The 27,972-nt window shown below is 27.7% G+C and overlaps 1 protein-coding gene and 1 non-coding gene across 2 annotated transcripts; one reads left to right on the top strand and one right to left on the bottom strand.

The window, feature by feature from the left end:
- Positions 1-95: 95 nt before the first annotated feature.
- On the bottom strand, positions 96-27,972 carry LOC127277126 (uncharacterized). Its single transcript, XM_051297974.1, has 6 exons — positions 27,878-27,972; positions 10,137-10,208; positions 7,094-7,439; positions 6,849-6,999; positions 6,422-6,776; positions 96-6,360 (listed from the first exon to the last, which is right to left on the bottom strand). The coding sequence occupies exons 2-6, from the start codon at positions 10,140-10,142 to the stop codon at positions 4,414-4,416; spliced, it is 2,805 nt and encodes a 934-aa protein (XP_051153931.1). The 5' UTR covers positions 10,143-10,208; positions 27,878-27,972; the 3' UTR covers positions 96-4,413.
- On the top strand, positions 15,125-15,197 carry Trnav-aac (transfer RNA valine (anticodon AAC)). The gene has a single exon. It is a non-coding gene; the product is annotated as a tRNA-Val (tRNA).

The following is a 27,972-nucleotide window of genomic DNA, read 5'->3' as shown; positions in this document are numbered from 1 at the left end:
TTTTTTTTCTAACATAATAGTAAAAGGCAAACAGAATTTTGGTTCGAATTTTAAAATTTCGAATGAAATTTCAAAAAATAAATAATACTATAAAATAGTAAAAGCATCGTTATATTTTTTTATTAACTACAATGAAATTCATATTTGTATGGACGGCGTTGATAATCATTTAGTTACAGAAAGATAAGTCGAAAAAAAAATTATTGAATTCTTATCTTAGTTTTCAGTTTGCTTTCGCACACACACACACTTCTTCTTATTCTTTTTCTTCAATATTTACAGAGAATAGCACCTTACTATGTCCAATTCGCTTTTCTTTTGTTTTCACTAACTCTTTGCCATTTTCAACCAAAATATCTACACACACACACATTCACATACAAAAAAAAAATACACGCCCAAAATTGATTACGTTTTCTTAGGTCCTTTCAATTACATTTAAGAGAAAAGTAAATCGAAAGCGAAAGAATCGGACTCAACTTAACTAAACTTCTAAAGAATTTAAGGAGCAGAGAAAAATTTCTCGAGACGAACACAATTAATTTTACGAGTAAAAGTGGGCTGGGCAAGTCTCGTGCTTCTTATCAACTTTTTTGATAAAGAAATTCAGGTTGCAATCGATCCCACATTTCTTTTTTTTTAATCTACGCAATTTTTTTTTTTTTTATAAATATTTCCATAAACAGTTTTTATTCATTTGGCTAATTAAATAATTAATAAATGAATCAAAAATTCAGTCAATTGCACTATCGTTTATTTTTCGTATAAAAGGATTTACGAAATTGAAATCGTTTCGAAAAAAAAAATATATATAATAGATCTCATTTATAATGAGATTGTGTTTAAAAAAAAAATGTTTTTTTCGAATATAGAAATAAATATATGATATACGCCACGTTTGAGCAGATCTAATCACTTGTTCGCGCTTTATTTATAATATATGCACTTGTTTTTTTTTTTAGTAATTTATTCTTCATATACAACTTATAATTATTTATATATAAAAATATTCACGTTTTCTTTAAAAAAAAAAAATAAAAAAAAGCGTTGACCCAGCACCTTTTTTTGTCACCTACGATTTCTATTATCACTATAGCGCTTGCACAATGGTCATTGAATAATTTTAATTCCTTGCAACTCTAATTTTTTCTGAAAATGATTTGCGGGACATTTTTTTTTTGTCAATAAATTAAAATTTTGCAGATTTTTTCCCCACTTGTTTTTTTTATTAATAGTTTCAATTACTGTATATCAAACATAATTAAATATTGTCAAAAAAAATGAAAATTTAAAAAAATTTAAAAAGAATAAAAAATGTTTGTAAATATTTTTTTCGAACGCAAAGAAAATGTTCTGGTATAAAATTTTTATGCAAATGAAATATTTAATTTATAGAATTTTACATGAAGTAAATTTTTCATATGAGTTTCCACTCTCTGGTTGGATCGATAAAGTAAATTTAGAATGCATCTTTGATTTTCTTCGATTTTTTATATAAATAATATTGGAAGGATTCCATTTTTTCGAGAGTTTAAAATAAAAAGGATTATATTTATTTTACATGAGTAAAAAAAAAACTTCTTATTTATTGAAACTTTTTAAAAAAGTTAAATTTCTATATTTTAAATATAGATATAGATATAATATACCATCATTTTCATTTATAATAATTATTATTTAAAATTATTAAGTGATTCAAAGTTTTCCCATAAGAGACTAATTAATTGAGAAAACTTTAAGTTTAAATTTTTCATGTGAGTTTCAACTCTATGTTGAGTCGGTAAAGTAGATCAAGATAAAATTTAACGTCAATGATTTTTTAAACATAAAGCAAATTTCTTATAACTCTTTTTTAATCTTTTGCTTCCTCGTGGAGGAAGCTATGTAGTCCTTTCGTTTATAAACTTTCTAAAAATGGTGAAAACAAATTTTCCTCTATATAGAAACATGTTATATGAGATCCTGATCAATTGTCCGGATGTATGTATGTGTGTGTGTATGTGTGTGTGTGTGTGTGTGTGTGTGTGTATGTGTGTGTGGATAGTTTTTGTGAACACGATATCTTTAACAGATTTTAATGGATTTGGGTAAAATTTGATAGGCTTATTTAACACATTAATCTCTCAAAAATGACGAGAGGATTTTTAAAAATACCCCAAAAAAAAAATTTTATCGTCTTTTTTCCAAAAATTTTTTTGTAATTGAAAAAATTTTTAAATCGAAAAATTTAAGGTAATATATAATAAAATCGTCTTCTTTATGTCAAGATGAATCGATTGATATATATAAAGTATAGATTTGATTGAAATTTAAAGAATTAATGAAAGTTAAAAAATCAAAAATTCTCATTTTAGCTAAAAAATGATGTGTTTATTTAAATTCATGTTTATATATGAAATAATTTTATTCCCTGCATTGAAACGAATTGGTTGGTATATATAAAGTATAGATTTGATTTAAAATTTGAGAATTAATAAAAATTGAAAAATCGAAAATTCATATTTTAGCTAAAAAATGTTGTGTTTTTTTAAAATTCAAGTTCATGAATAAAATAATTGTATTCCTTGCATTAAAACGAATCGATTCGTATATATAAAGTTTATGTTACACTCAAAATTAATTAAAATTTTCTTTATTTTTCAAAAAATTTAATTAATTTAAAACATTTTTAACTCGAAATTTTTTAAATCAATCAATTGAATTAGACAAATTCATTGCTTCCTTCACGAGGAAGCGAATTTTTTGCTTCACAAAATGAGGAAGCATAATGTTTATGAAATAAACATAAAGGACCCCCTCCTTGTTTTTTATGTATTTCTTAATTATGTTTGATATGCAGATGCATTAAATTGAAACTATGTTTTATAAAAACGTTTCGATTTAAAAAAAATATTTATATTTTGATATTTATTGTATTAAAATTTAAAAAAAAACACTTCTAAAACGAAAGTTAAAGCATTAAATTCATTCAAAGTGGTGAGAGATTAAGAGAAATTGAATTTTAAAATAAAATTCCTAAATTCATACGGTAATTGTTAACAAATTAATGTTATTATTCGAGTTACAATAAAATTAAATGTTACTTTTTTTAAAATTATCTTTAGAAAGCACAGCAAAATTTATTTAAAATATTAAAGCTACATAAAAAAAATTAATGTTATTCATTTTGAAATTTTATATAATATATTTAATGTATATATATATATTCTTTTAAAAAATTCTCACTTTGTGAAAATTAATATATTCGCATATATTTTTATCGGCACTTTATTATATTCAAAGTCAAGTAAAAAAAGATTTATGGTATATAAAATCGCGCTGCTTTGGTTAATATTAACAAAATCTTTTTCTTTTTTTTTTTTCCTCAAATTTTTAAATCCGATCGTAATTCTTATTTTCTTTGAAAAGAATCTTTAGCGCGAGAAAAATTTATGCGAATCGACTACTCATTTTTCTCTGTACAGAAACTAAACCGATCGATATTAAGTCGCTGAACTTTACAGTTCAACTCGAAGACTATAAATTTATACGTTGAAGGAAAACATAAATCGAGTATGAAGTGTAAAATTCAGACTTAAAATTGAGTTTCTGGTTTCTTATTTATAGAATATTTAAAAACGAGGGAGAAGGGGCAGTTATCGACAGTTTCGAGTCCTAGATTTCATTTGAAACAATAGAGGAAAATTAAAAAAAAAGAAAAAAAAAAAAGAAAGAAAGGAACTAAAGACTTTGAGAAGTCATTTCTCTATTCTTTTGTATTGTTCCTAAAAGGAAACATCAAAGCATGTGGTTCCAAGATTTTCAAAGGAACAAAAAATTGTTTAGCAAAGATTTCATATAAACTATAAACAATATTGAAATTCAAATGCTTGGTGCAGTCCTCTGTTGGCAGTGTTGTGAACTTAGTTTTCACATCGGCAAGTCTGTTTTAAAAATTGCTGATTCAGGGCCGCACAAATCACACTTGTTATTTTTCACAAATATTTTCAAAAAATTTCTTTAAATTGAAATTACTAGCTTCGAACAATTAATACAGTCGAAACCACTTAGAACGAAATTCAAGGGAGAATTTACACTAAATTCAAAATAAAATGTATTTAGTATTTATAAAATTGTCGCAAAATTTTTTTGCTTGAATTTATAAAATTTATCCACTAATCGGAATATTGCTGTGACTTAGTTTAAACCACCTGTTTACACACAGAAATTAGTTCTAATTCACGAATAGAATCAATTTTGTTACTTACAAATAAAATTTTTTCGTGTTTTTCATTTTACAATATACGAATTTTGATTTTTTTTTTTACTAATTCTGACCAAAACAGTCTGACGTTCGTAATAACCGATAATTATTTTCCGTTCGTAATAGCGGTTTCGACTGTATTTCGAAAAAATGTCTTCTAGAATCAAGGCTTAGATATGCATCTCAGGTTCGGAGTCATCGTGAAACCAATTGGGTCCTCTTTGATCATCAACTCGAATACTTTCTCTTTCCGTGTATCTTGTGGAGCGTGCAAATGAAGTAACCCCCGAAGTTGATGGTAATGTTTGACGTGTGACACCATCGAATGAGGCAACAATTTCCATGCGATCGTTTCGTCTAATTGGCCTTGGTGTTGTTTCGGCAGAACTGCAGGCATCGTCCTCAAAACCCCAATTGGGCAAACCACGCGAGGGCATACCCCAATGTTCAGTGAATTCTGATCCCGAACGTGCGAGACTAGGTTGACTGAGCGATCTAACGAGGGATTCACCCTCGTAGGAACTCAAACTGGTGAGATCGTCTCTCTCGACACGGGCAAAATCTCTAACTGTCATTTCGGACATTGAACGAAGATCTGCCTCGCTACCACCACGGGTAGTTGAACTGAGTCTTCTAATTCGTCCACTGGAATTTGGATGTACTCCCTGTCGAAGATGATCCTGTCCAAATGTTCTTATTGAACTACCACCATCGCTTTCGTACTCGTAAAGAGTCGGTAGGGATGATCTCCTGGACCTATTGTCCCATTCGGATGATTTACCTCGTTTGTATCTCTGTCCACTTTTTCCTTGCGAGGAAGTCGAACTTGAATTCGGTGGACTTAGGATACGAATAATAACATCCCATTTCGCTGGTGGGAATAGTGTAGTATACCTTGCATCCTTACGAATCAATTCGTAGTCTTCTTTAACAACTGCCTCGGTTAACAATGTTCTCAATGTACTCTCACTTGTAATGATTTCACGCCACTTTTTCCGTTCATCTTCGGTGAATTCGGTTGCGTACTGTGGTTCCAAAACTCGTGACAATGTGAACCAATTGTTAGGCGTTGATTCGTGTGGAATTCGATGAGGTGGAATTTCGGCACGTGTTGTATAGGTGGGTTCAATGTTGGTGTCTAGCTCATCAAAACGTGGAGTTGGTTCGTTGGTGATTGTTAAATTTGATGCTGAACTAACATCAGAGAAATTCTCCCAATCGGGTGGTGGCGGTGGTAATTCCTCAGTGGGATAATTTCTAATTGTGACATCCCATTTGGGATCGGGTTTTGCATGATATTCGGTGATTTGACGACGATGACGTTCAACGTCTTCGATTGTTTTCTTTTCGGTGACAGTGCGTAGAAATACGTCGTCAACCTCATGGGTTGTGATTTCGGGTCTTCTTGGTGACATAACAGGCTGTACTAGTGGTTCAACGTGTTCTCGGATATATTGACGGTATTCTTGAGCAGTGTGAGTTAGTGTTGTGGGAACAATTGGAGGTGGTGGAGGTGGAGTGGGTGCGAGAATACTGGCTACTCGGTATTTTGCGTGGGAGGCATCGGTTACTTCCGTTAGAGAGCGTGTGTCTGTCATTTCTGTGTTTAGAGATGCAAGGGATCTTGGTCTGTGAATTGTTGCCAATGGCGGTGATGGTGAGGTTATTGATTCTAAAATCGTTTCTCTTTCGGCTTGCTTTCTTAGAATTCGAGAGTATACGGGAGGTGTTTGTTGTCTTGATATTGAGCTAGGTGGTCCGTGAAGTTCGGGAACGTAGGAGAAAGTCGTCATTGGAGGACGGGAAATTTCTTCACGTTCAAGAATTGTTGTTAAATTACGTTCGAGAGCAATACTGGCGTCTGATTCTGATGGTAGGGGACTTGGTGGCGGTGGTGGGGCTTTCTTGACTCTCATTTGAACATCGAATTTTGGTTCAATTGGCAAAGGTCGAGGTATCATACGAGATGCACTGGTGATTGCTGAGGTTTCTATTTCGTTGATTGTTTCCGAATAGAGAGAACTTGATGCACGCACGTCTGTATGTTGTTGATGATGGATAAATGCCTTTTCGTAGGAGCCGGCTGATGATACAGGAAGGGATCTTGCCTCGTCGATCTAAAAATAAAAAGAAGTAGTAAATTTTTGTTTTTGGCCGAATTGTGAATAAGTAACAAACCTCGGAGTGACTCTCGCTGGGATAATCGCTGGGTAATGTGTCGGAATGATCCGTGACCAAGTTGACTTCACTTCCGGAGATTGATGCAGCAATGTGTAAAGGTGCATGAGCCCTTGGAATCTTTAAATCTCCGAACATGGAGATATTTCCTAATGATGAACCAGAGATCTTTGTGATCTCAGATCCTGTATAGCTTGTTGTCTGACGATGCACGACTCGAATGGGTCTGCGCTTGAGACACATGTATGAACAACCCATTCCAAGTAGCGTCAATGCGAGGAACAGCAGGGAGCAGATGATCAACAAGATATGTAGTCCTGATAAACTTGGCCCTGATGGAACTGCCGGTGGTAAACTGCAAAATAGACAATATTTTTTGTTTCCTCTTATTTTCCCTATAATCAATTTTAATTGGAGAGAGACTTACAAAATGGGTGCCGGTATAGCCACAGTCTTTGGTGGTGGATATCGACAAACTATCGTAATGATCTCGTCTCCGTCCATCTCAAGACTGGGATGAAATCGAACGACAATGTTGTTGGTAAAAACACGTGTTGGATCCTGCTTTGTACCACATCCTATTGAAAAAGATGAATTATGTTTTAAGCGGAATCTAATTAAAACTGTATAATGTAAATTGGTTTTTTGATATCGGGATCTTGATCTCCATACCTTTCAACGGTAATTCCAAGTGAGCAACATTCAATCCTCGTCCTTTAACCATGCAAGCGCTGTTACGATCAACATCCGCGTAGACGATTCCATAGAACGGTTCCCTGAATGTTAATTCCACGTCCATACTGCCTTGGGAACAATTGAGAAATGCCTTGGTGCGATTAAGGACAATGTCTGCCTTAAGTTCATCCAATTGAGTGACCTTGCCATCAAGAATTGTACTTGGCGGTAATCCCGATTCTGGATCATATTCAATGCTATTCCCATGTGTGTCGTAGTTACTTTGGGTCCAAACCCCGGATACAAGTACCCAGAGCAGGAACACCGCTAATGACTCTAACGTCTGGAAAAAAAAATAATATTCTTTATTTCTTCTATAAAAAAAATATTAAAACCCATATACAATTATTTAATTACTGGATACAAAATTTCCAACTATTATTAGTTTAACAAACCGGAGGTTTAAGGTCATATAGGCGAATTCTGTATCAATTAAATATTAAATAATTATAAATAAATGAAGAATCGTTTATATAAATGTATATATAAGGAAGAACAATTGAGTTTTGAAAAGCAGTCTTCCATTCTATGATTTCCTTAATGATTTTTATTGGACTCGGTATTTTTGTCTTCCATTGTTCTAAGAGCATGTGTATTCATTTCGTTCCATTGTGTATCTATATTTAATTTTCGTTGAAAAACATTCATCTTACAAAGAGTTTGAGCATCTTGCATATAGTCGAAAGTGTTCGAAAGAGAAAGCGAAGAGTAAAGTACAACCTGCGGTTAAGTGTATATAACACGAAAAGAAGCTAACCTTGGTCCGAATAAAAAAAAAAGAGTAAAAAAATCCACCACAAATTACGTAATGCACTTTTATAACCCTTTGCATTCATTATTTTTTTTTCGCAGGTGTTTTTTGTATATTTTAATTTGCTTAAAAAAACCAAAAACTTTAAAATGGAAACTTGTTTATATAAATATATACGAAATCCTTTCACTGGAGATTTTTTTTTGAATCTATTTCTAGTTTTTGATTTTTTTCTTGATTCGAAATTGTATTTCCGGTTTTAAAAATGACATTTATTGAATGGATTTTTAATTATTCGTGATATTTTCGTGATATAAATAAATATTTGTATTGGAAATATATATATAACAAGTTATAACTAATCTTTTACATTTGGAAAAAAAAGAGACAACGACACCTCAATGCCATCGAGGTATATATATATACGGGCTAGAATTCCAACTCGTGCTCGACTTTCACTCTTATATTGGCTTGGGTATACTGATCGCTTGTTGCACGTGCTAAAAAGCAAATACGATGCAAGGACGTCGAATAGCCGATTTCAAAAGGATATATAGCTAGGAATTTGTTATTAGGATTAATTGTATTTGTTGTCGTTTTAGAAAGGGTCTGCAAATCACCTTCATAGTTTGTAAATATATAACATTTTGTTATTGTGATCTTTTCTTCTTCATCAATTTTCCTCTTACTTAACAAATCTCTTTTCTTAATTATTACCAAATGATTAACAACTGTAAGTATAAGTCCAGCGGCGTGCATAAATATATATAAAGGAAGATATAGATCCTCATAAATATTCAAAGAGAAGCAATTAAAGATACAATCAGATGTATAGAAGTTTATGAATTGTTGAGTTACAATTGCTGTCAGTTGAAAACATGCATACAAACAATTGGAATCGTTTTTCTTTAGCGTTTATTAAAACTTTAATTTGTAAAAATCAAGATGAATTTTAGAATCAGATTTTAAATGAAGACACAGAAAATTATAAGATATTAAAATAAGCTGCAACGCTCATTATTTTAATTCAATTTTGCTTATTTTAATACCAAAATGGATTAAAATAATAAGCGTTGCAGCTTATTTTAATGCCTTTTAATTTTCTCTAGAAGTTTGGAATTTTGATCTTTAATAATTTGATTTGCGTGTAAAGAGTGAATAACTGATTATTTTACACTAAAATGAAGAGAGTAACGAAAAAAAAACCCCCCCATTTTCCACCACTTCTAGTTTGTGCTTTGGTCCAAGAAGAGAACAGCATGCTTCGGTGAACACCGCGAGCGAAAAACAGTTACCAAGAAAACATGGCCACCGAAATGGTTCTGATTTTACGTAATAATATTATAAGCGGAATATCATCACCGTATAATATTCTTTTACTGCTAGAAAAAGAATTCTAAAACCAGTACCGTTTCTTACACACAATTTTTCAGTTGAGAAAACATTTCGCAAAATACATACATTCATAAAAATGGTATATATATATATAGGTCGCAATTGTTTTTATTTCATAAAAAAGAATTTCATTTAAAAAAGTGGAGATTTTTTCAAAAAATATATTTAAAGAAAAAAAAAAGATTTTGAAAACTGTTACTAAAAGAATGGACATTTTTTTTGGAATAAAAGAGGATTTACAGTTTTGAGATGATTAGGTACATTGAATAGATTAATGATGCAATTCGCACTTTACCAGAAATACAATTCAATTTCCATTATATATGTATATATATATATAAAATGTAATCAAAGTGAGGGGGCGGTGTCACGGTCTCTAGAGTCTACTGGTTTCGGAACATCACCTCCTCTTGATTACACTCATTCAACAAGCCAATTATACCGCTACTAGTAACCGGTCGGCTGACCAAAATCATCTCTACCTACTTCATCGTTACGCATTTAACGGATGCAATTTTATTCTCTCTTTATAAAAAAAAAATACTATTGTATTACAACCTCGGATTTATATTCTAATTTTTTTTTCATAAACAACCAGTATAAAATAACTTAATTTTTTTTTTAAATTTTATTTTCCTATTTTTTAATTAAAAAATAGAAAAAATAATTCTCGATAAAAATAGAAATGCTTTTTTCACGATTCATTGCACTGTGATGGTTAAAGGGTAGGATTACTAAGGAAAAAAAACGAGAGAAAAAGTATAATAAGTAGGAAGTAATTAAATGGAAAAAAAATAAGGTAAATTTATAATTTATTTTTTTTTTTTACTGTACCTTCATGATTTTGTCCCCTTGGCCCTTGTTTTGCGGGGTTTTTTCTACGTCAACCGCATGGCGAGATGCGCTCTGCAAACATAAAGACCGTGACATTAGATTTCGCGCACGTTTTCATGCAAATATATATTCAAACATGAATGTTTCTTATTCGCGTGGTCAAGCAGAAACATCCACGACGAATAATAATCCCGCTTTGCTTTTATATACATATATATATATAGGAAAATTGCAAAAGAGCAACATTAATATCTCAATGCCATATAGCTTTGTGTAACGGATCCCTTGGATCAATTGTACCGTAGGAATTCTCTTCATTCGTTCAGCTATATAAGTTTCATGATAGTAATAATAATATTGCCCTTTTTCTGCATTTTTTTTTTTTGCCAAATATTAGCTATTGAAAAATGGAGGAATTTAGAAAATTATATTTATTACAATAAATTAGTATTTTATATAAGAAAAAAAATTATACCTTTCTACATAATCTATATGCACTAGATAGTTTCCGTATAGTTTAAATTTACAAAAAATTAGATAGTTTCAATGTGATTTAAGTATCTGGAAACTAGATAGTTTGAAAATATTTTAAGTATCTAGAATCTAGATAGTTTTAATATAGTTTCTAAACAGTTCAAGTACCTGGAAACTAGGTAGTTTTAATGTAGTTTAACTATCTAGAAACTGGATAGTTTCCACACTAGTTTAGTTTAAATACCTAGAAACTAGATAGTTTTAATACAGTTTAAGTATCTACAAACTGGACAGTTTCTATACAATTTAAGTAGTTGGAAACTGGGTAGTTTTAATATAGTTTAACTATCTAGAAACTAGGCAGATTCCATACATTTCAAGTACCTAGAAACTAGGTAGTTCCTATACAGTTTAACTATCAAGAAACTAGATAGCTGCTGTACAGTTTAAATATCTTGCAACTAGATAGTTCCAATACAGTTTAACTATCTATCTAGATACAGGATAGTTTTTATACAGTTAAAGTACCTGGAAACTAGGTAGTTTTAATATAGTTTAAGTAAGTAGAAACTAGGTAATTCCTACTTAATTTAACTATCTAGAAACTAGATAGAGCCTATACAGTTTAAATATATTGCAACTAGATAGTTTCTATACAGTTTAACTGTCTAGAAGCTAGACAGTTCCAATATAGTTTAACTATCTAGAAATTTCTATACAATTTAAGTAGTTGGAAACTAGGTAGTTTTAATATAGTTTAACTATCTAGAAACTAGGCAGATTCCCTACATTTCAAGTACCTAGAAACAAGATAGTTCCAATATAATTTAACTAAGTAGAAACTAGGTAGTTCCTATACACTTTAACTATCAAGAAACTAGATAGCTCCTGTACAGTTTGAATATCTTGCAACTAGATAGTTCCTATACAGTTCAAGTACCTAGAAACTAAGTAGTCTTAATATAGTTTAACTAAGTAGAAACTAGGTAGTTCATATACAGTTCGACTATCTTGCAACTAGATAGTTCCAATACAGTTTAACTATCTATCTAGATACAGGATAGTTTTTATATAGTTAAAGTACCTGGAAACTAGGTAGTTTTAATATAGTTTAAGTAAGTAGAAAGTAGGCAGTTCCTACTCAGTTTAACTATCTAGAAACTAGATAGCTCCTATACAGTTTAACTATCTTGCAACTAGATAGTTTCTATACAGTTCAACTGTCTAGAAGCTAGACAGTTCCAATATAGTTTAACTATCTAGAAACTAAACAGTTTTTATTTAGAGAAAATGTAGTTTTAATAAAGTTTAATTATTTAAAAACTAGGCAGTTTCCATACATTTCAAGTACCTAGGAACAAGATAGTTCCAATATAATTTAACTAAGTAGAAACTAGGTAGTTCCTATACACTTTAACTATCAGGAAACTAGATAGCTCCTGTACAGTTTGAATATCTTGCAACTAGATAGTTCCTATACAGTTGAAGTATCTACATGATACAGAATAGTTTCTATACAGTTCAAGTACCTGGAACCTAAATAGTTTTAATATAGTTTAACTAAGTAGAAACTAGGTAGTTCATATACAGTTCGACTATCTTGCAACTAGATAGTTCCAATACAGTTTAACTATCTATCTAGATACAGGATAGTTTTTATACAGTTAAAGTACCTGGAAAGTAGGTAGTTTTAATATAGTTTAAGTAAGTAGAAACTTGGTAGTTCCTACTCAGTTTAACTATCTAGAAACTAGATAGCTCCTATACAGTTTAACTATCTGGAAACTAGATAGTTCCTACACAGTTTAACTATCTAGAAGCTAGGCAGTTACAATATAGTTTAACTATCTAGAAGCTAGACAGTTCCGATATAAATTAACTATCTAGAAGCTAGAAAATTCCAATATAGTTTAACTATCTAGAAACTAAACAGTTTTTAATTAGAGAAAACGTAGTTTTAATAAAGTTTAATTATTTAGAAACTCGACAGTTCCGATCTAGAATCTAGATAATTTCTATATAGTTTCAGTAAATAGAAACTAGATAGTTTAATTTTATATTGATTTTAATGTTTCTACCCATAAGTTAATTAATTTAAATTAGTAAAATATTGTATTTTTGTTGTTTTTATCGTAAATTTTAACTTGATTCGCGACCTCTAAATGTAAAACGATTTATCCTTGCAATTTCCGGATGTTTTAGCAATGAGCTCAGGTGTGCTTCACGATTCAAGTATACTTATCTAATTCTCCCTATACATATATACGTGAGATGGAGGCAGAATAAAAATTACCGAAAGATATAATCAAATAATTTCTTCAGATGATACCACACTAATGATGCTGAACGTGTTTTTTTTTTAGAGAAATTTTTTTTTTTTTCTATACTTGTATATTATGAAGAACAAAAGTCTAGAAAGATACTGTTTCGAGTAGTGCGCCGGCCTTCGCCATTTCCGGTTTTTCTACGATGAGTCTTTGTACAAAGACTTCGAATCTCGTTCATATTTTTGCTTCAGCGATCTTTAAATGATACCTTCTTCTTCTTCTTCTTCTTCTTTTCTTTATACGTTTCTTTTAATTACAATAACTTTGGAAATAATTATTCCACTCACGCTTAGAAATTATATAGTAGAGGAATGAAGAAAAAATAATAAACATTCTCTACAACTTAAAAGAATATTTTTGTGCCGTTGAGAGTTATTTAGAACCACAAATCATTAGAATTTTATAATTTGCAATTATAAAAATAGTTTTTGTAGATTGTTTTAGTTTTGTCTTCGTATTATGTCATATTAAATTTCAACTATTTTATCAGTAAAATATCACTTGATTTAAATTTAGAAAGTAACAAATTAGTCCTGTAGTCACAAATTAATGGTGTAATTACAATTAATAGTATAGTTGGAATTACCGCAAGAATGATACAGTGGTAGTAGTGTCGATGATAACAGTAATTCTAATTGAATGTTTCTTATACTTTTTTTTCTTTTTTTTTTTAATTTAAATCTACTGAAACAAGAATCAAACATGAGTAATATACTGAGAAAAAAAGATTCCTTTTTTTACAGAGACTATCATTTTAAATTGTCTATATATACATATATATTATTAAGTCTCTTGCTACAAGAGCGTGTAAAAAGTAGCAATTTTCTAGACACGTATGAATGACTAAAATTGTGATGACTAATCGAAAATTAACATATTATGTTATTACTCAAACAGTAGTGAAAATTGTGTCCTTATGTATATAAAATTTCCGCGAAAAAGCAAAAAATAAAGTAATTTTTTTATAAACTGATTCATATAATTATATATATTATGAAATCATATAATCTCTTCTTAAGAGATTCAATTTTTTCCCCACAGTGAAAAAAAAATATTCTGGATTTTTGAACACTCAGAAAAAAATTCGTTTGAAGCAACCAAATTTTGGTTAAATCAACAAAATAAATGCATTGATATACAGTTAACCAAACATTTGGTTGCATAAACCAAACGTTTATTTAGCTCAATCAAATTTTTTCTTTGTTCAAAAAATTTATTAAAATAAATCAAACAGTTATTTAGATCAAATAAATATTTATTTGAATTAAACAAATTTTGTTTGAACTAACCAAAAAATTGGGTAAATATAAAAAAATGGTACATTTGGTTCAAATATATCTTTTTTCTGAGTGAATATATTCACTCAGAGAAAAAATTAATTTAATTTACACACAGTGAAATGATTTATTTGAATCAAATAAAATATATTTGAGTTAAATAAACGTATATTTGTCTCAGAGCCTACTAACTTATTTATTTGGTGTAAATAAAAATTTTATTTGTCAGAAATAAATTTTTCTTTGGCTCAAATAAATTTTTTATTTAAATGAAATGAAATATATTTGCAACAAATAAATGAGTTAGTAGGCTCTGAGAAAAATATACCATTTGGTATAAAACATTTCTCTGGATGTAAAATTCATTTAGTTAACAGAAACAAAATTTTTATTTAAAGATATAAATATATTCTAAATTTGACAATATTTTTTTTTTTAGTGCAAGTTTCGTACCGCGAATTCCACATGGGGTTTTCATTGGCTATTATTCATTCTATCTGCGTATAAGATGTACTTACAATTCTTGTACATGTATATTCGTCGGTTATGACTCTCTACGCCTTGCTCAAAAGTTTTTGAAACATGAAATAGCTTTTTCCATGAGGACGTGGCTCTTTTATTTTTCTCGTGTATATATATTCTGTTTCGAGGCCGAAAGGCTGTTAAACATTTTTTTTTCATGTAACTTTTATAAATCACTGAAATTGCATTTTGCTCGTAAATATATGTCCAATGTGTAACTTAATTAACGTGCGTCTCAAAAAACATTTTTTTTCAGTCAAAAATGCTTTCTGATTTTTTTTTTTAATGATTTCAGTATCTAAAAGTAGTAGTATCTTATTTTTAACTTTCTGTGAGGTATTTTACAGTAAATGCCTGTGATCGTTTGTTAACGAAATTGAATTCAACTGTTTCCGTGGTGTAGTGGTTATCACATCCGCCTAACACGCGGAAGGTCCCCGGTTCGATCCCGGGCGGAAACATTTTTTTTTCTTCTTGAAAATTATATATTTTATATTTAATCAATTTATTAATAATAATTATTTATTTATTGTAAAAAAGATTTCCATTAAAAGGCATTAAAATAAAATGCAACGCTTATTATTTTAATACAAGTTTCCTTATTTTAATCCATTTTGGTATTAAAATAAGCAAAATTGGATTAAAATAATAAGCGTTGCAGCTTATTTTATTACCTTTGTTAATTGAAATATTGGAAAAAAATTTTCTTTACATTTATTGTCATTATTTTTGAAATTGAATTTTGCATATTATTAAGAAAAGATATGTATATTTAAATGCATATGAATCGATTGAAGTCATGGTCACAAGTTTTGCAAACGACTAGTGTCACTAAAGGAGATACCTGACGTTGACTGTCTTAAATAATGTGTGATTACTTATCGACAATAGTTTCCACATGCTTACTTATTATCTCTCTTCAAAAAACCTACATACATATTAAATATTTGTCCATGACTCATAAACATTTTTCGATTTTGAACTAACAATTCTTTAAAAAAAAAAATGTATTGAAATATAACAGGAAATAAAATAAGAAATCAAAAAGTAAAAAAATAAATAAAATAAAAAAAAAAGATTTTAACGAATAGAAATAATTTATATTATAATTATTTATACAATACAATTTAATATACAATTAACCAAATTATAAAAAAAAAAACAAAGAAATAATTATGGAAAGTATATAATTTTTAAAGACTAATAATAATTAGTCTAATTTCACGATTTAAAACAATAATAATTAAAAATAAATTTCTTAATTAAATATTGAATTACTGTTAATAATAATTGTTATTATTATAATATCTGAGAATTTTCAAAGCGTGACAAAGAAAGTGGGTCGTAATGTGAATATTACTTTTCTTTTTTCCATATATATATAAAGTGAATTGTAATTAATTACACTTTTACTTGTTTTCATCTCACGCAGATTCTTGTCAAGATTATATGTATACTTAAACAATTAATGTTCATTTTGCGTCTCTCTAAACTCATTGTTTTTTTTTATTCTCTCTCACTCTCTCTCTCTGTCCGTCTGTCTATCTGTCACTATCTCGGTTAACCTGACAATCAGAAAAGAACAACGTGGAAAATTATTGCATTCCTGTTTTCATCTTCGACTCGATCTTATGTCGTTTTTAAACACAAATTACTTCCTTATCTATTTTACCACTATAAGGTAACTTGTATATATATATATTGATGACTAATTATGCACATAATCAAAGATGAAACTATATAAAACAGTTATATTCAGTATCTTTTGCAAAATGATAAATGTAAACAAAAATCTAAAAATAAATATCGGCACGCGTCGATGATATAATGTTGAGAAAAAGTTGATTAAAAAAAAAAAAAAAAAAATGTTGATTAGATTCCTCTGAGGCGTTAGAGAATTTATCTTCTAAACTTTTATCTCTTAAATTCTATTTTCAAAAGTAAAATAATATTTTCTCGACATTAGTTATTAAGTATACTTTTTGTACGAAACGATTTATTTAAAATCCGTTTATGTTTAAATACATTTACAAGACTTTTTATTTAAAAGAATTTTAATTTAGCAGAATTTACATTCAATCGAAATTTTATGTGATTTGTATTTGTAAACAACAGAAATTTCAATTCACCAAATATTAATTTGTCCGAACTTTTACTTTTCGATTTTTATTTTGTCCGAATTTCAAGACGCCGATGTTTCATTTGTCCGAAATTACGCAAATGACCGAACAAACAATCGACAGAAAGTTTGCGGCGCCATTTTTCAAAAATTGACGAATTAGAAATTATTATCAAGAAAATCGTGATTGGTCAATTTTTAAAAATTGCGTCGAAAATTTTCTGTCCTTGTTTGTTCGGGCATTTTGTTATTTCGGACAAATGAAAATTCGACGTCTTAAAAATTCGGACAAATTAATATTCGGTGAATTGTGAATTTGTTTCATTTAAAAATACAAAATTACATAAAATTCGATTGAATGTAAATTCTGCTAAATTAAAATTGTTTTAAATAAAAAATAGTTAGAACAAAATTATGTTGATAAAAATGGATAAAAATTGATTGTGGATAAATTACGTCACGTTTGGAAAATAATATATTTAATGAGAGTGTTTATACTCTCTAAATCTGAATTAGTAAAAATGTTTACAAATTTGAATTAATGACTCACATTTTGCTTTAGAATTAGTAAAATTTTACTAATTATTAGTAACTTTTACTAACAATTAGTAAAATTTAACTAATTCTAAAGCAAAAAGTGAATCACTAATTTAAATTAGTAAATATTTTTACTAATTCAGAATTTCAGATTCAGAGAGTAATTTTTTAATAAAAGTTTTTTTTTAACATATTTTTTGCAATTTTATATATATATGTTTAAAGTGTTATTATATTGAACTCGCGTGTCAAGTTTTTTTCTTTGTAAAAATTATTTTTTGACGTGACTGGTTAGAATTTCTCGAAGGCGTTGTGCCACTCGTTCGAGCCTTTAAAGTCTAACCAGAACCAGAAGACGAAGGAGACAACGTCAATCTCATTACGCAAAGACTTGAGTTGACTTTCACTGCTATATCGCGTAGGATAGAAACGCATATATGTATCTTACAATACATACACTAAATGTATGTTTCCCAGTGCGTAACAATTTTTACAAATATGTGTGTATGCGCCTTTATCGTTAAATTCTATATATATATATATATATATATACAATTGCTGCCTTACGCACGACCACGTATATAAGAATTACTTTTACAAACAAGACATTGAAAGGTCTGAAGAATTTCTATTTGATTTTTTTTCCAGGTAATTCAATGTCTTCTTAAAAAAAAAGAAAAAGATCGCAAAACGTTGAGAATTGAATGGATAATGGAGAATTACAAAGTGAGTACTTTTTTCCAATTCAGAAAAAATTTTATAATTTGCAAAAAAAGGAATTGAATAATTTTGTATTTTATTTTTTTTTTTCTATAAAAATGGAATATTTTCCTTAAAAGGTCAACGACCAAATTATATATTTACCGTCTGGTCAATTAATGCGCGAAACTAGAAATAATTTTATATAATATTCTCGATTTGACATTTATAAAATTCCTGTTTTGAAAAAAAAATACACTACGGCGAATTGTAATTATATTTCAATCACGTGGAAAATTTACGTGTAGGGAAAAAAATGGTATTATCTCAAAATTTAAACTAGTTAAAATTTGAGATTTAATTTTTGCTTTCGAATTAGTAAAATGTAACTAATTCCAAAGCAAAAATTCACTAATTTAATTTTACTTAAAATTTTTTACTAATTTTTTTTTTGTTTTTGTTTCCAATAATATTTGGAAATTACTAACTTCTGATTACATTCATTGATATACGTTTTTTTTTCGTCGTAGAGACAATGAAAACAACTTAAAATTATTTTAAAGTCAGGAAACTCTTGTTTTTTAGCCTATCCATCCGGCCATAAATCCGGTAGATATTTGGTAAAAATGCATAATTAGTATATGTGTTATCCTTGAAACGCCCACCAGATATATGTGCCATTCCCATATGAATATAAATATAAGAAAAATAAACTTTTTAAATTCCATTAACATAACGAAATAATCTAAAATTTTTATTTTTATTAAAATCGTATTTTAAAAAAAAATCAATTTTTTTAATACTATAATATGCAATTGAATTATTTTCAATTGAATTGCAAATAATTTGATTCGTTTTTTTTCCTTCTTAAAAAAAAGGGGTTTTATATATCCGCACTTATAAATTCTTATAGTGTGGCGCGCATCTGTCTTAGAATGCAATTATATTCAATGTTGAATTCCACGAAACCTATTGGAATAAATCCACTTTGAGAGTTCATTTGGGATGCAGAAAATGTATAGGTTGAGTGCAATTATAAATTCTTCATTAATTATACATTCACTCGGTATGGGTAATTAATAAATTATAAATAAATAAATATATCAGTAATTAAAGTGATTTTGTATTTAAATTTTTTAATTTTTATAAATATAAAAAAAACTCTCCAATAATTATATTAAAGTTTATTATATTTCTCTTTTTAAAAAAACAAGTTCACCTCGTTCATTTAATTATTCAGAAATAACTTTCAAAATGCACATATGAAAATTAATTTTTTCTTTTAGTGTTTTTTTTGTATATTTATATAATATTTTAAATATAAATGATTGTCTGTTTTCGTTTAAATCTGTTTTGAAGTTAACTTTTTTTCTATTTTTTATAAATTCTTCAATATTTTTATAATTTAAGTTAAATTATTATTATTATAAATGTATAATAAAATAAAAAGTGAATCTTTTGAATAATCACTTTATAGAAATTAATTTTTGTTTTTTTTTCAATATAAAAAGTTTAATGAAAAAATTGTATTTTGATAAAAAAAAAATCCTTTTTTTTATGTAACTATTTTTACAGCACTTTCTGTACAATTTTCCCATATAGAAATATATATGTACGTATATTTATATATACGGGCAAATTATTAGTCATCGTGTGACAAAATAGGAGAATAAGAAAATGTTACTAAATCACTAATCAGTCAATGACGTCGCCAATGTTTCACTATATAATCAAAGTCAACCTTTTAAGGTGATTGAGAAAAAGTGATTATTTTCTTTTGAAAGAATTTGGACATAAAATGACTCTTCCAGGAAAATAAAAGGGAATTCTCTTTTACTTTATATATTGCAGTTTTTTTTTTTTATCTAATTGCAATTTTAGGGATTTGTTTCGAGAATTCTCTTTATAGTTTTATGTATATGTTATTTATATTTTTCATTGAGAAACTAGATAGATTCTGTCTAGGAAATCTATTCTAAACCTATTTTAAATGTATAGCTGCACTAAATAGTTTCCATACAGTTTTACTATGTAGAAACTAGATAGTTTTCATATAATTTTCGTATTTAGAAACTAGATAGTTTTCATACAATTTTCGTATCTAGAAACTAGATAGCTTTTATATAATTTAAGTATTTAGAAACCAAATAGTTTTCATATACTTGAAGTACCTAAAAACTAGATAATTTCAATATAGTTGTAACTATTTAGGAACTGGGCAGTTTCTATTTAGGAACTAAAACTATATAGTTTCAACATAGTTCAAGTATTTAGAAACTAGGTAGTTTTCATAAAGCAACAGTATCTGGAATCTTAATAGTTTCAAAATAGTTTAAGTATCTAGAAACAGTCAGATAGTTTTCATCTAGAATCTAGATAGTTTCTACATAGTTTAAGTATTTCGGAACTTGACAGTTTCCATCAAAAAACTAAATAGTTTCCATATAGTTACGTATTTCGAAACTAGATAGTTTGAAATATTGTTTAAGTACCTAGAAACTAAACAGTTTCATTATAGTTAATGTATCTAGAAACTATATAGTTTCCATAATGTTCAAGTGCATAGAAATTAGATAGTTTCAATGTAGTTTAAGTATTTAGAAACCAAATAGTTTTCATACACTTAAAAAATAAAAATAGATAATTTCAATATAGTTGTAACTATTTAGGAACTGGACAGTTTATATTTAGGAACTAGAAACTATATAGTTTCAACATAGTTCAAGTATTTAGAAACTAGGTAGTTTTCATAAAGCAACAGTATCTGGAATCTTAATAGTTTCAAAATAGTTTAAGTATCTAGAAACAGTCAGATAGTTTTCATCTAGAATCTAGATAGTTTCTGCATAGTTTAAGTATCTGGGAACTAGACAGTTTCCATCAAAAAACTAAATAGTTTCCATATAGTTACGTATTTAGAAACTAGATAGTTTTAAATATTGTTTCAGTACCTAGAAACTAAACAGTTTCATTATAGTTAATGTATCTAGAAACTATATAGTTTCCATAATGTTCAAGTGCATAGAAATTAGATAGTTTCAATGTAGTTTAAGTATTTAGAAACAAAATAGTTTTCATACACTTAAAAAACAAAAATAGATAATTTCAATATATTTGTAACTATTTAGGAACTAGACAGTTTTTATTTAGGAACTAGGAACTAAGTAGTTTTCAAAAAGTAACAGTATCTGGAATCTTAATAGTTTCAAAATAGTTTAAGTATCTAGAAACAGTCAAGTAGTTTTCATCTAGAATCTAGATAGTTTCCACATAGTTTAAGTATCTAGAAACTGGGCAGTTTCTATCTAAAAACTGAATAGGTTTAATATAGTTTAATCATGTAGAAACTAGACAGTTTCCATATCAAAAAACTAGATAGTTTTCATATAGTTGAAGTATTTAGAAATTAGATCGTTTTAAATATAGTTCAAGTATCTAGAAACTAAACAGTTTTTATATAGTTTAAGTATTTGGAATCTAAATAGTTTTACATAATTCAAGTAATCAGAAACGAGTTAGTCTCAAAAGTGTCTAGAAGCTAGACAGTTTCTTTACAGTTTATCTATCTAGAAACTAGATAGTTTCCATATAGTTTGACTATGTAGAAACTAGATAGTTTCCATATAGTTTGACTATGTAGAAACTTTTTAGTGGCGTTACATTTCTAGCTAGTTTTGATACATATCAACTATACAGTGGGTGTATGGAAAATAGTATAACTATACTGTAACTATTTAGAAAATATTTCCTCACGGGATTCGGCAAATATAAAAGGTGGGAATATTCTTACTTTTTATTGTATGTTATAACGTCATATATAGGGAGAGACAGTCGTTACATAGAATTATCTTTTATAATGTGTGCAAAGAGAATCACGCCCGCTTACGATGAGTAAGAAACACACATATATATATATATATAAACGAGACCGTGCCCTGAACCAATGACGTCATATGGGCGCGAGTACCAAGATGGCGATCAGTGGTCCGCGACTCAAATCGACAGGACACTTTACTCCTCATCGCAGGAGCAGCAGTGAAGGACCGGTTCTCAACCGACAGGCGTCGACGAGAACAACGACATCCAGGAATGTCTTCACGTCGTTTCTCGTTGCGTGCACGCTATATTGCGCACATGCATATATATATATATATATATAACGACATTTCCTTTTGCGCACACGCACATTCCATATAATTCCAGGAAATGTCTTCCAGGATCATGTTTAGCTCAAACGCACTCGTTTAAATTCATCGATTAGCTCCTTTGTCTCAGTTTCTTTATATATATATATATATATATATATATATATATATATATATATATATTTTTTGTTTTATTCTTTTCGTATTATTACTTTTCGCTCAAGAAGTGTCCAGTGAAAATTTACTGTTATGTTTGGTGCAGAGTTCCTCTCATCGCGCATTACGTAATTCTCTCCTGAGGTTATAACTTTTTTTTTTTTTTTCATTCTCAGTTATCTCATTTCAGAATATATATATAACTTGATGGTACATCATCTCTTCTTCCTTTTTCGCAAATGATAAATCACTTTTTGATTTTAATATTCCCAGGTCATATTTATATAAATATAGTCATTTTAATGGATTTTTATTAGGTAAAATTTCATTACAATAAAAAAAATTTATTTGATTCAAATTCTCGATTATCAAATAAATATTTACTTGAACCAAATAATTTTTATTTGAATTAAATATTTGAGTTAATAATTTTTGTGTATCATTTCAAATAATAATTATTTGATACAAATAAATATTTATTTGATAATAGTCAAGTAATCGAGTATTTGAAATCAAAAAAAATTTTTTTTACAGTGATATTTTGTTTTAGTTGGATTATTATGGATATTTTCTCTTTCTACTAATTTATAACTGATTATTTTTCGTTTCGATAAAAAGCCAAGAGTTTTATTTTTTCAACTATATAGTTATAAACGAAGGTTATTTACTCTCTCGATAACCAATATTGGGTGTTATTTTTATCGATGAAAGAATATTAACTTATTCAGTGACCCATAATTCGTTGGCTATTGTTTTTTTTTCTTCTACTTTTTTTTGATGAAAAAAGAATTGACATTGTTAGCATTTATTGCTTTCTATTTTAATTTAAAAAAAAAAAAAAATAAGAAATCGCAATGGGGAATTCTAGTCGAATAATAATGTTGAATCTATCTTCTCTGCGCCCACGATATAAAAACATAAATGGTCACAAGTGAGTTCTTCCTACGAAAATTTTTCAAAATTGGACAAGGACAACTTTTGTTCGCATATATTGTAGATTTAATCATTTTATTTCTCATCGTGATTTACGATTAACTGTAAATGAACTAATATCCTTGAACTAGAAAATAATTGCTTCAGATTTTGATAAATTTTGATACCTATTTTATAATATATATATATATATATATAAATTAAAAAGTAAAATTATGTTTTTTTTTCAAAGCTAACATTATGATTTATAACTGAATATTAATTTATCAGAATTATCAGTTGACAAAATTTTAAGTGTTTCGAAATTTTATAAATGAGAAAATTTTTCGGTTCAAGGACTATAAAGTTACAAATACTAAAAGTTGCAATAATTCTTTTATCCAAACACCGAAAGTTCTAATAATTTTTTTTGCAAATACCAAAAGTTTCAATAATTCTTGTACGTTGTGGATTCAATTAAATAGTTTAGTTGAATTAACCAAACGTTTGTTTAACTGTATAGAAATCCATTAATTTTGTTAATTCAACCAAAATTTAGTTGTTTTAATCAAATTTTTCTCTGATAATTGAAATAATATATATATATATATAAGAATAAGAAATTTCCAGTCTGAACGTCTCGCGAACAGATCCGAATATAACTTTTTTTCCGTTTCACTTTTCTTATAATCAGGTTTTTTTTTTCTCTTCACGAAAGCGCAAGCTGAATCCCAATTAGAGAGCAATGCCGGTATATCATTCAGACGAAATTTTTGCGATCGTCTCTCATTCGTTCTCTTTTCTTCCACATTTACAACGCCACAGTAGCGATGAGAGAGAGAGAGAAAGAGAGAGATAGTCGAAGGAATTTAATGAGTTGAACAGAAATAACGCAATTTATAAATATAAAAGATTTTTATTGTTTCACATTTCGTTATGTTCTATATTAACAATAAAATTTTCATTTATCACGAACGAAATTTCTAAATTCATTATATTATACTGCGGGTGATAATCGAAATCTCAATATAGATACAAAAAAAAAATGAAGTTCCATGCTCTGAATAAACTGAAACTTCCAGTTATCTTTTGAAGCGCTACGAGAAAAGATCTCAATATTTGTTATAAAGAAGAAATTAGAATGGGATTGTAAAAATTTGTGTTTGTCGCTAATTAAAAATCAGAGTTTATGCCACACGGATCAGAAAAATGAGAAACAAAAATAAAGTAATTTTTACTATACTACTAAAGTAAATCATAGATAATTTCTACGCATTTCTGTCAATTTTTTGCTTCGGAAATAGTAAAAAATACTGTTTATTTAATACTCTTTTATTTATTTAAAAAATACTGTTTATTTAATAATATTTTATTTATTTAAAAAATACTATTTTTATTTAATAGAATTTATTTTAAAAATACAATATTTAATTAATACCCCGTTTTCAGATAAATTAATCTTTCGAGAGATTAAACAAAGTAGATATATTCTGCGTCTGCGCAGAATGTTTGCTTCTGCGCAGACTATATATCTACTGCCTTTAACCTCTCGGAAGATTAAATTTAACCCATACGGTGAAAACGGGCTCTTATTTTTAAAAAAATACATTTTAGATTTTACTTTGTAAGGTACAGTAAAAGTTACTTCGTGTGACAATATCGTTATCGCGATTTTTAAATGGAAATCTTTGAGGAAATAATAGAAATCTTTTAATACATTTTTATAGGAAGTTATAAATACAGTAATAGTAAAATAAAAAAAAAAAAATGGGTTCAAATTTGACAAGAGGAATAATTTATATATATTTAAATACAAAATTTAAAGAGAATAAGGGAGTGGTCTATAAAGCGTAAATTCCTGACAGTTCCTTTAGGCGAGAGAGAGCGCAACTCTCGCGGATTTTCGCGCGATGCGACGTGGTACCATAACCGTCGTTCCGTTATACACGCTCAACAGGTATATTCTTAGATATAATACCTTGATCCTTGCAGATTCTACCACTACTATATAGAAAATATATATATATATATATATATATATATATATATATATATATGTTATATCTTTATTTATTTCTCTCTTTCTCTCACGAGAAACCATTTCCAAATCAAAAGTCCACCCATCCGATAAGAGACACGTAATACAATTTGCCAAACAAGTGTTTTCGCCATTCATCAATCAATCTTTTCTTATATCCTTCTTCTTTTTTTCATCCCATTCTTATTTTTTTCGATGATTTAACACACCAGGAAATATTCGTAACCAAATATTTGTTTTGCATAATGTGACACTGGTATATTATTTTTTTAAAAGAGAATTTCTTTATCGGTATTTTTTTTATTTTGAAACTTAAAAGAGCTATAGTGAAATCATTATATCTATATTTATTCTGTTTAATTATTCTACTTTTCCATTGTATGACTTTTTTATTATTTTTTTTTAATAAACGGGCTACGAGGCTCCAATTATTATTATTATTATTATTATTATTATTAATTCCTATATAATTAATTATAAAATTGCAAAACAAGTCAAATTTTTAAAATAAAATAAAAATTTACTATTAATTAACTATTAATAAATTATACGTATGTGAAAAAAAATTTATTTGATTCAAATAATCGGTTACTTGCCTATTCTCAATTAAATATTTATATGTATCAAATAAATATTTATTTGTATCAAATAATTATTATTTGAGTCAATTAAATTTTATTTGTTTCAAATACAGTTTATTTAATTCAAATAAAAATTATTTGGTTTAAGTAAATATTTATTTGATAATAGTAAAATAACTAATTAGTTGAACCAAATAAATTTTTTTTTCATTGTAATTAATATTTATTTTGCTGATAGAATAATTTGAATAAAAATTAATTAATGGAAAAAAGTAAATTTTAAATATTTCAACAATATTAATTAAATATTATTTGAAATTATTATTTAAATTTCTTATTTTAATGATAATTTTAATAATTCTTATTTTAATAATAAATTAAGTAATAATAATTTATTAATTGTTATTTCAATAATTTTGCTTTATTATAATTATTTTATTAATTAAGAAAGCAAATAAAACAAAAAAAATCGCGTAATTTATACAAAGAGGATTTTTTTAAATAATTCGATAATATTTCCACACACACACATATTCGCCCACTCGTAAATATAAAATATTCATTGAATATTCAGTGGAGGTTGAAAAAATGGTTAAAGTAGAGAACATGTCCTTTGAATGTCCTTCCATTGCAACAATATATTATATTGTTATAGCCAAAAAATTAGAAAGTAAAATGAGAGACAATTGTTCCAATTCCCATCTTTATTATTATAATAATAATATAATAATAATGATGATGGTGATTCTCTCTTGTATGTCATTAATCATATTATATATTATGTTAATGTAAATCAGAGAATGTGATGTAAGCATTAAAAGAAAAAATGAATCTAAATAGAGACTTCAAATTATAAAATATCCATATATGATATTTTAATGAAGACATAAATGATGATATTAAATTAAAATTATATAAAGTTAACGGCAAATTGTTTTTCCTTCATATATTAACTGTATGTTTATTTTTATGGAAAATATGTGCAATCTCCATTTTTTTTTTTCAACTTTCGTTCTGCTCGCAAACATTGAAAATTAGAAAACAACTGATTAACCTTCGTGTTCTCACATATGTGTGTGTGTGTTATATTTATAGTGAAAGTTTGAACAAAAATTAAACTAGTTTTCAATAAATTTACATTAAAATCAAAAATAATTTTAATAATTTTCAAAAGTTATTTTTTACTATTTAGAAGGAGATTTGTTTTTTATTACAAAATTTTTTTTGCATTAATAAATTCGTTCTAATAATTTTCATGTTAATTTCTACAATTTAGTAATTTTCTTTTTTACATTTCTTATAAAACTGTTTATATTTTTTACACGCAGAGAAAATATATATTTGTCTTAGATCTAAATAAATTTTTATTTCGTTCAAATAAATAATTTTTTGTTGCAAATAAATTTTAATTGTTGCAAATAAATTTTATTTGTTGCAAATTAATTTTCATTTGATTTAAATAAAAATGTAAATAAAATTTTTATTTACGGTAAATAAAAAAAAGTTACTAGTGAGACAAATATACGTTTATTTAACTCAACTATTTGTTTCAAAATAAAACATTTTTTTGGGTGTATTATATAAAAGTGTGTGGAAAAAAAATTTCTAAAAATTCACTTCAGACCTTTAAAGTGTCAGGACAGATGTTCTAATTGGTTCCACACAAATCACTATTTTTTTTCCATAATCACATTTTTTTGGGGGGGGTGAGAGAACACACAATTTAGAAAAGGAAACTCGGAAATGCACAATGAACAATAAATATTGTAAACAATAATAGAAGGGAATATTTCAAAAAAAAAATTTGTTTACCTTGACATCGATTTATATATATGTGTATAAATATATATTTGTAAAATTAGTATCACAAAACACGCGTCATGGGGAAAATTTTGAGGCCTTTTTTTGGGGGGTAAAAAGAAAAAAAAAAAGAAAAAAAAAAATAACGACGTACCTGTTTGAGTAACGAGAGCGTTCAGATATTGCAGGTACGAAGGTGCGATCGCGACTAGCATTCGTTTCTCTCGATTCTCTTTACCTGCAGCAACA

This window comes from Leptopilina boulardi, unplaced genomic scaffold, assembly GCF_019393585.1.
Source record: "Leptopilina boulardi isolate dan_hultmark-lab unplaced genomic scaffold, ZJU_Lbou_2.1 LbouV2_165, whole genome shotgun sequence".
Classification (NCBI taxonomy): domain Eukaryota; kingdom Metazoa; phylum Arthropoda; class Insecta; order Hymenoptera; family Figitidae; genus Leptopilina; species Leptopilina boulardi.
This window is presented reverse-complemented; position numbering and strand designations above follow the sequence as displayed.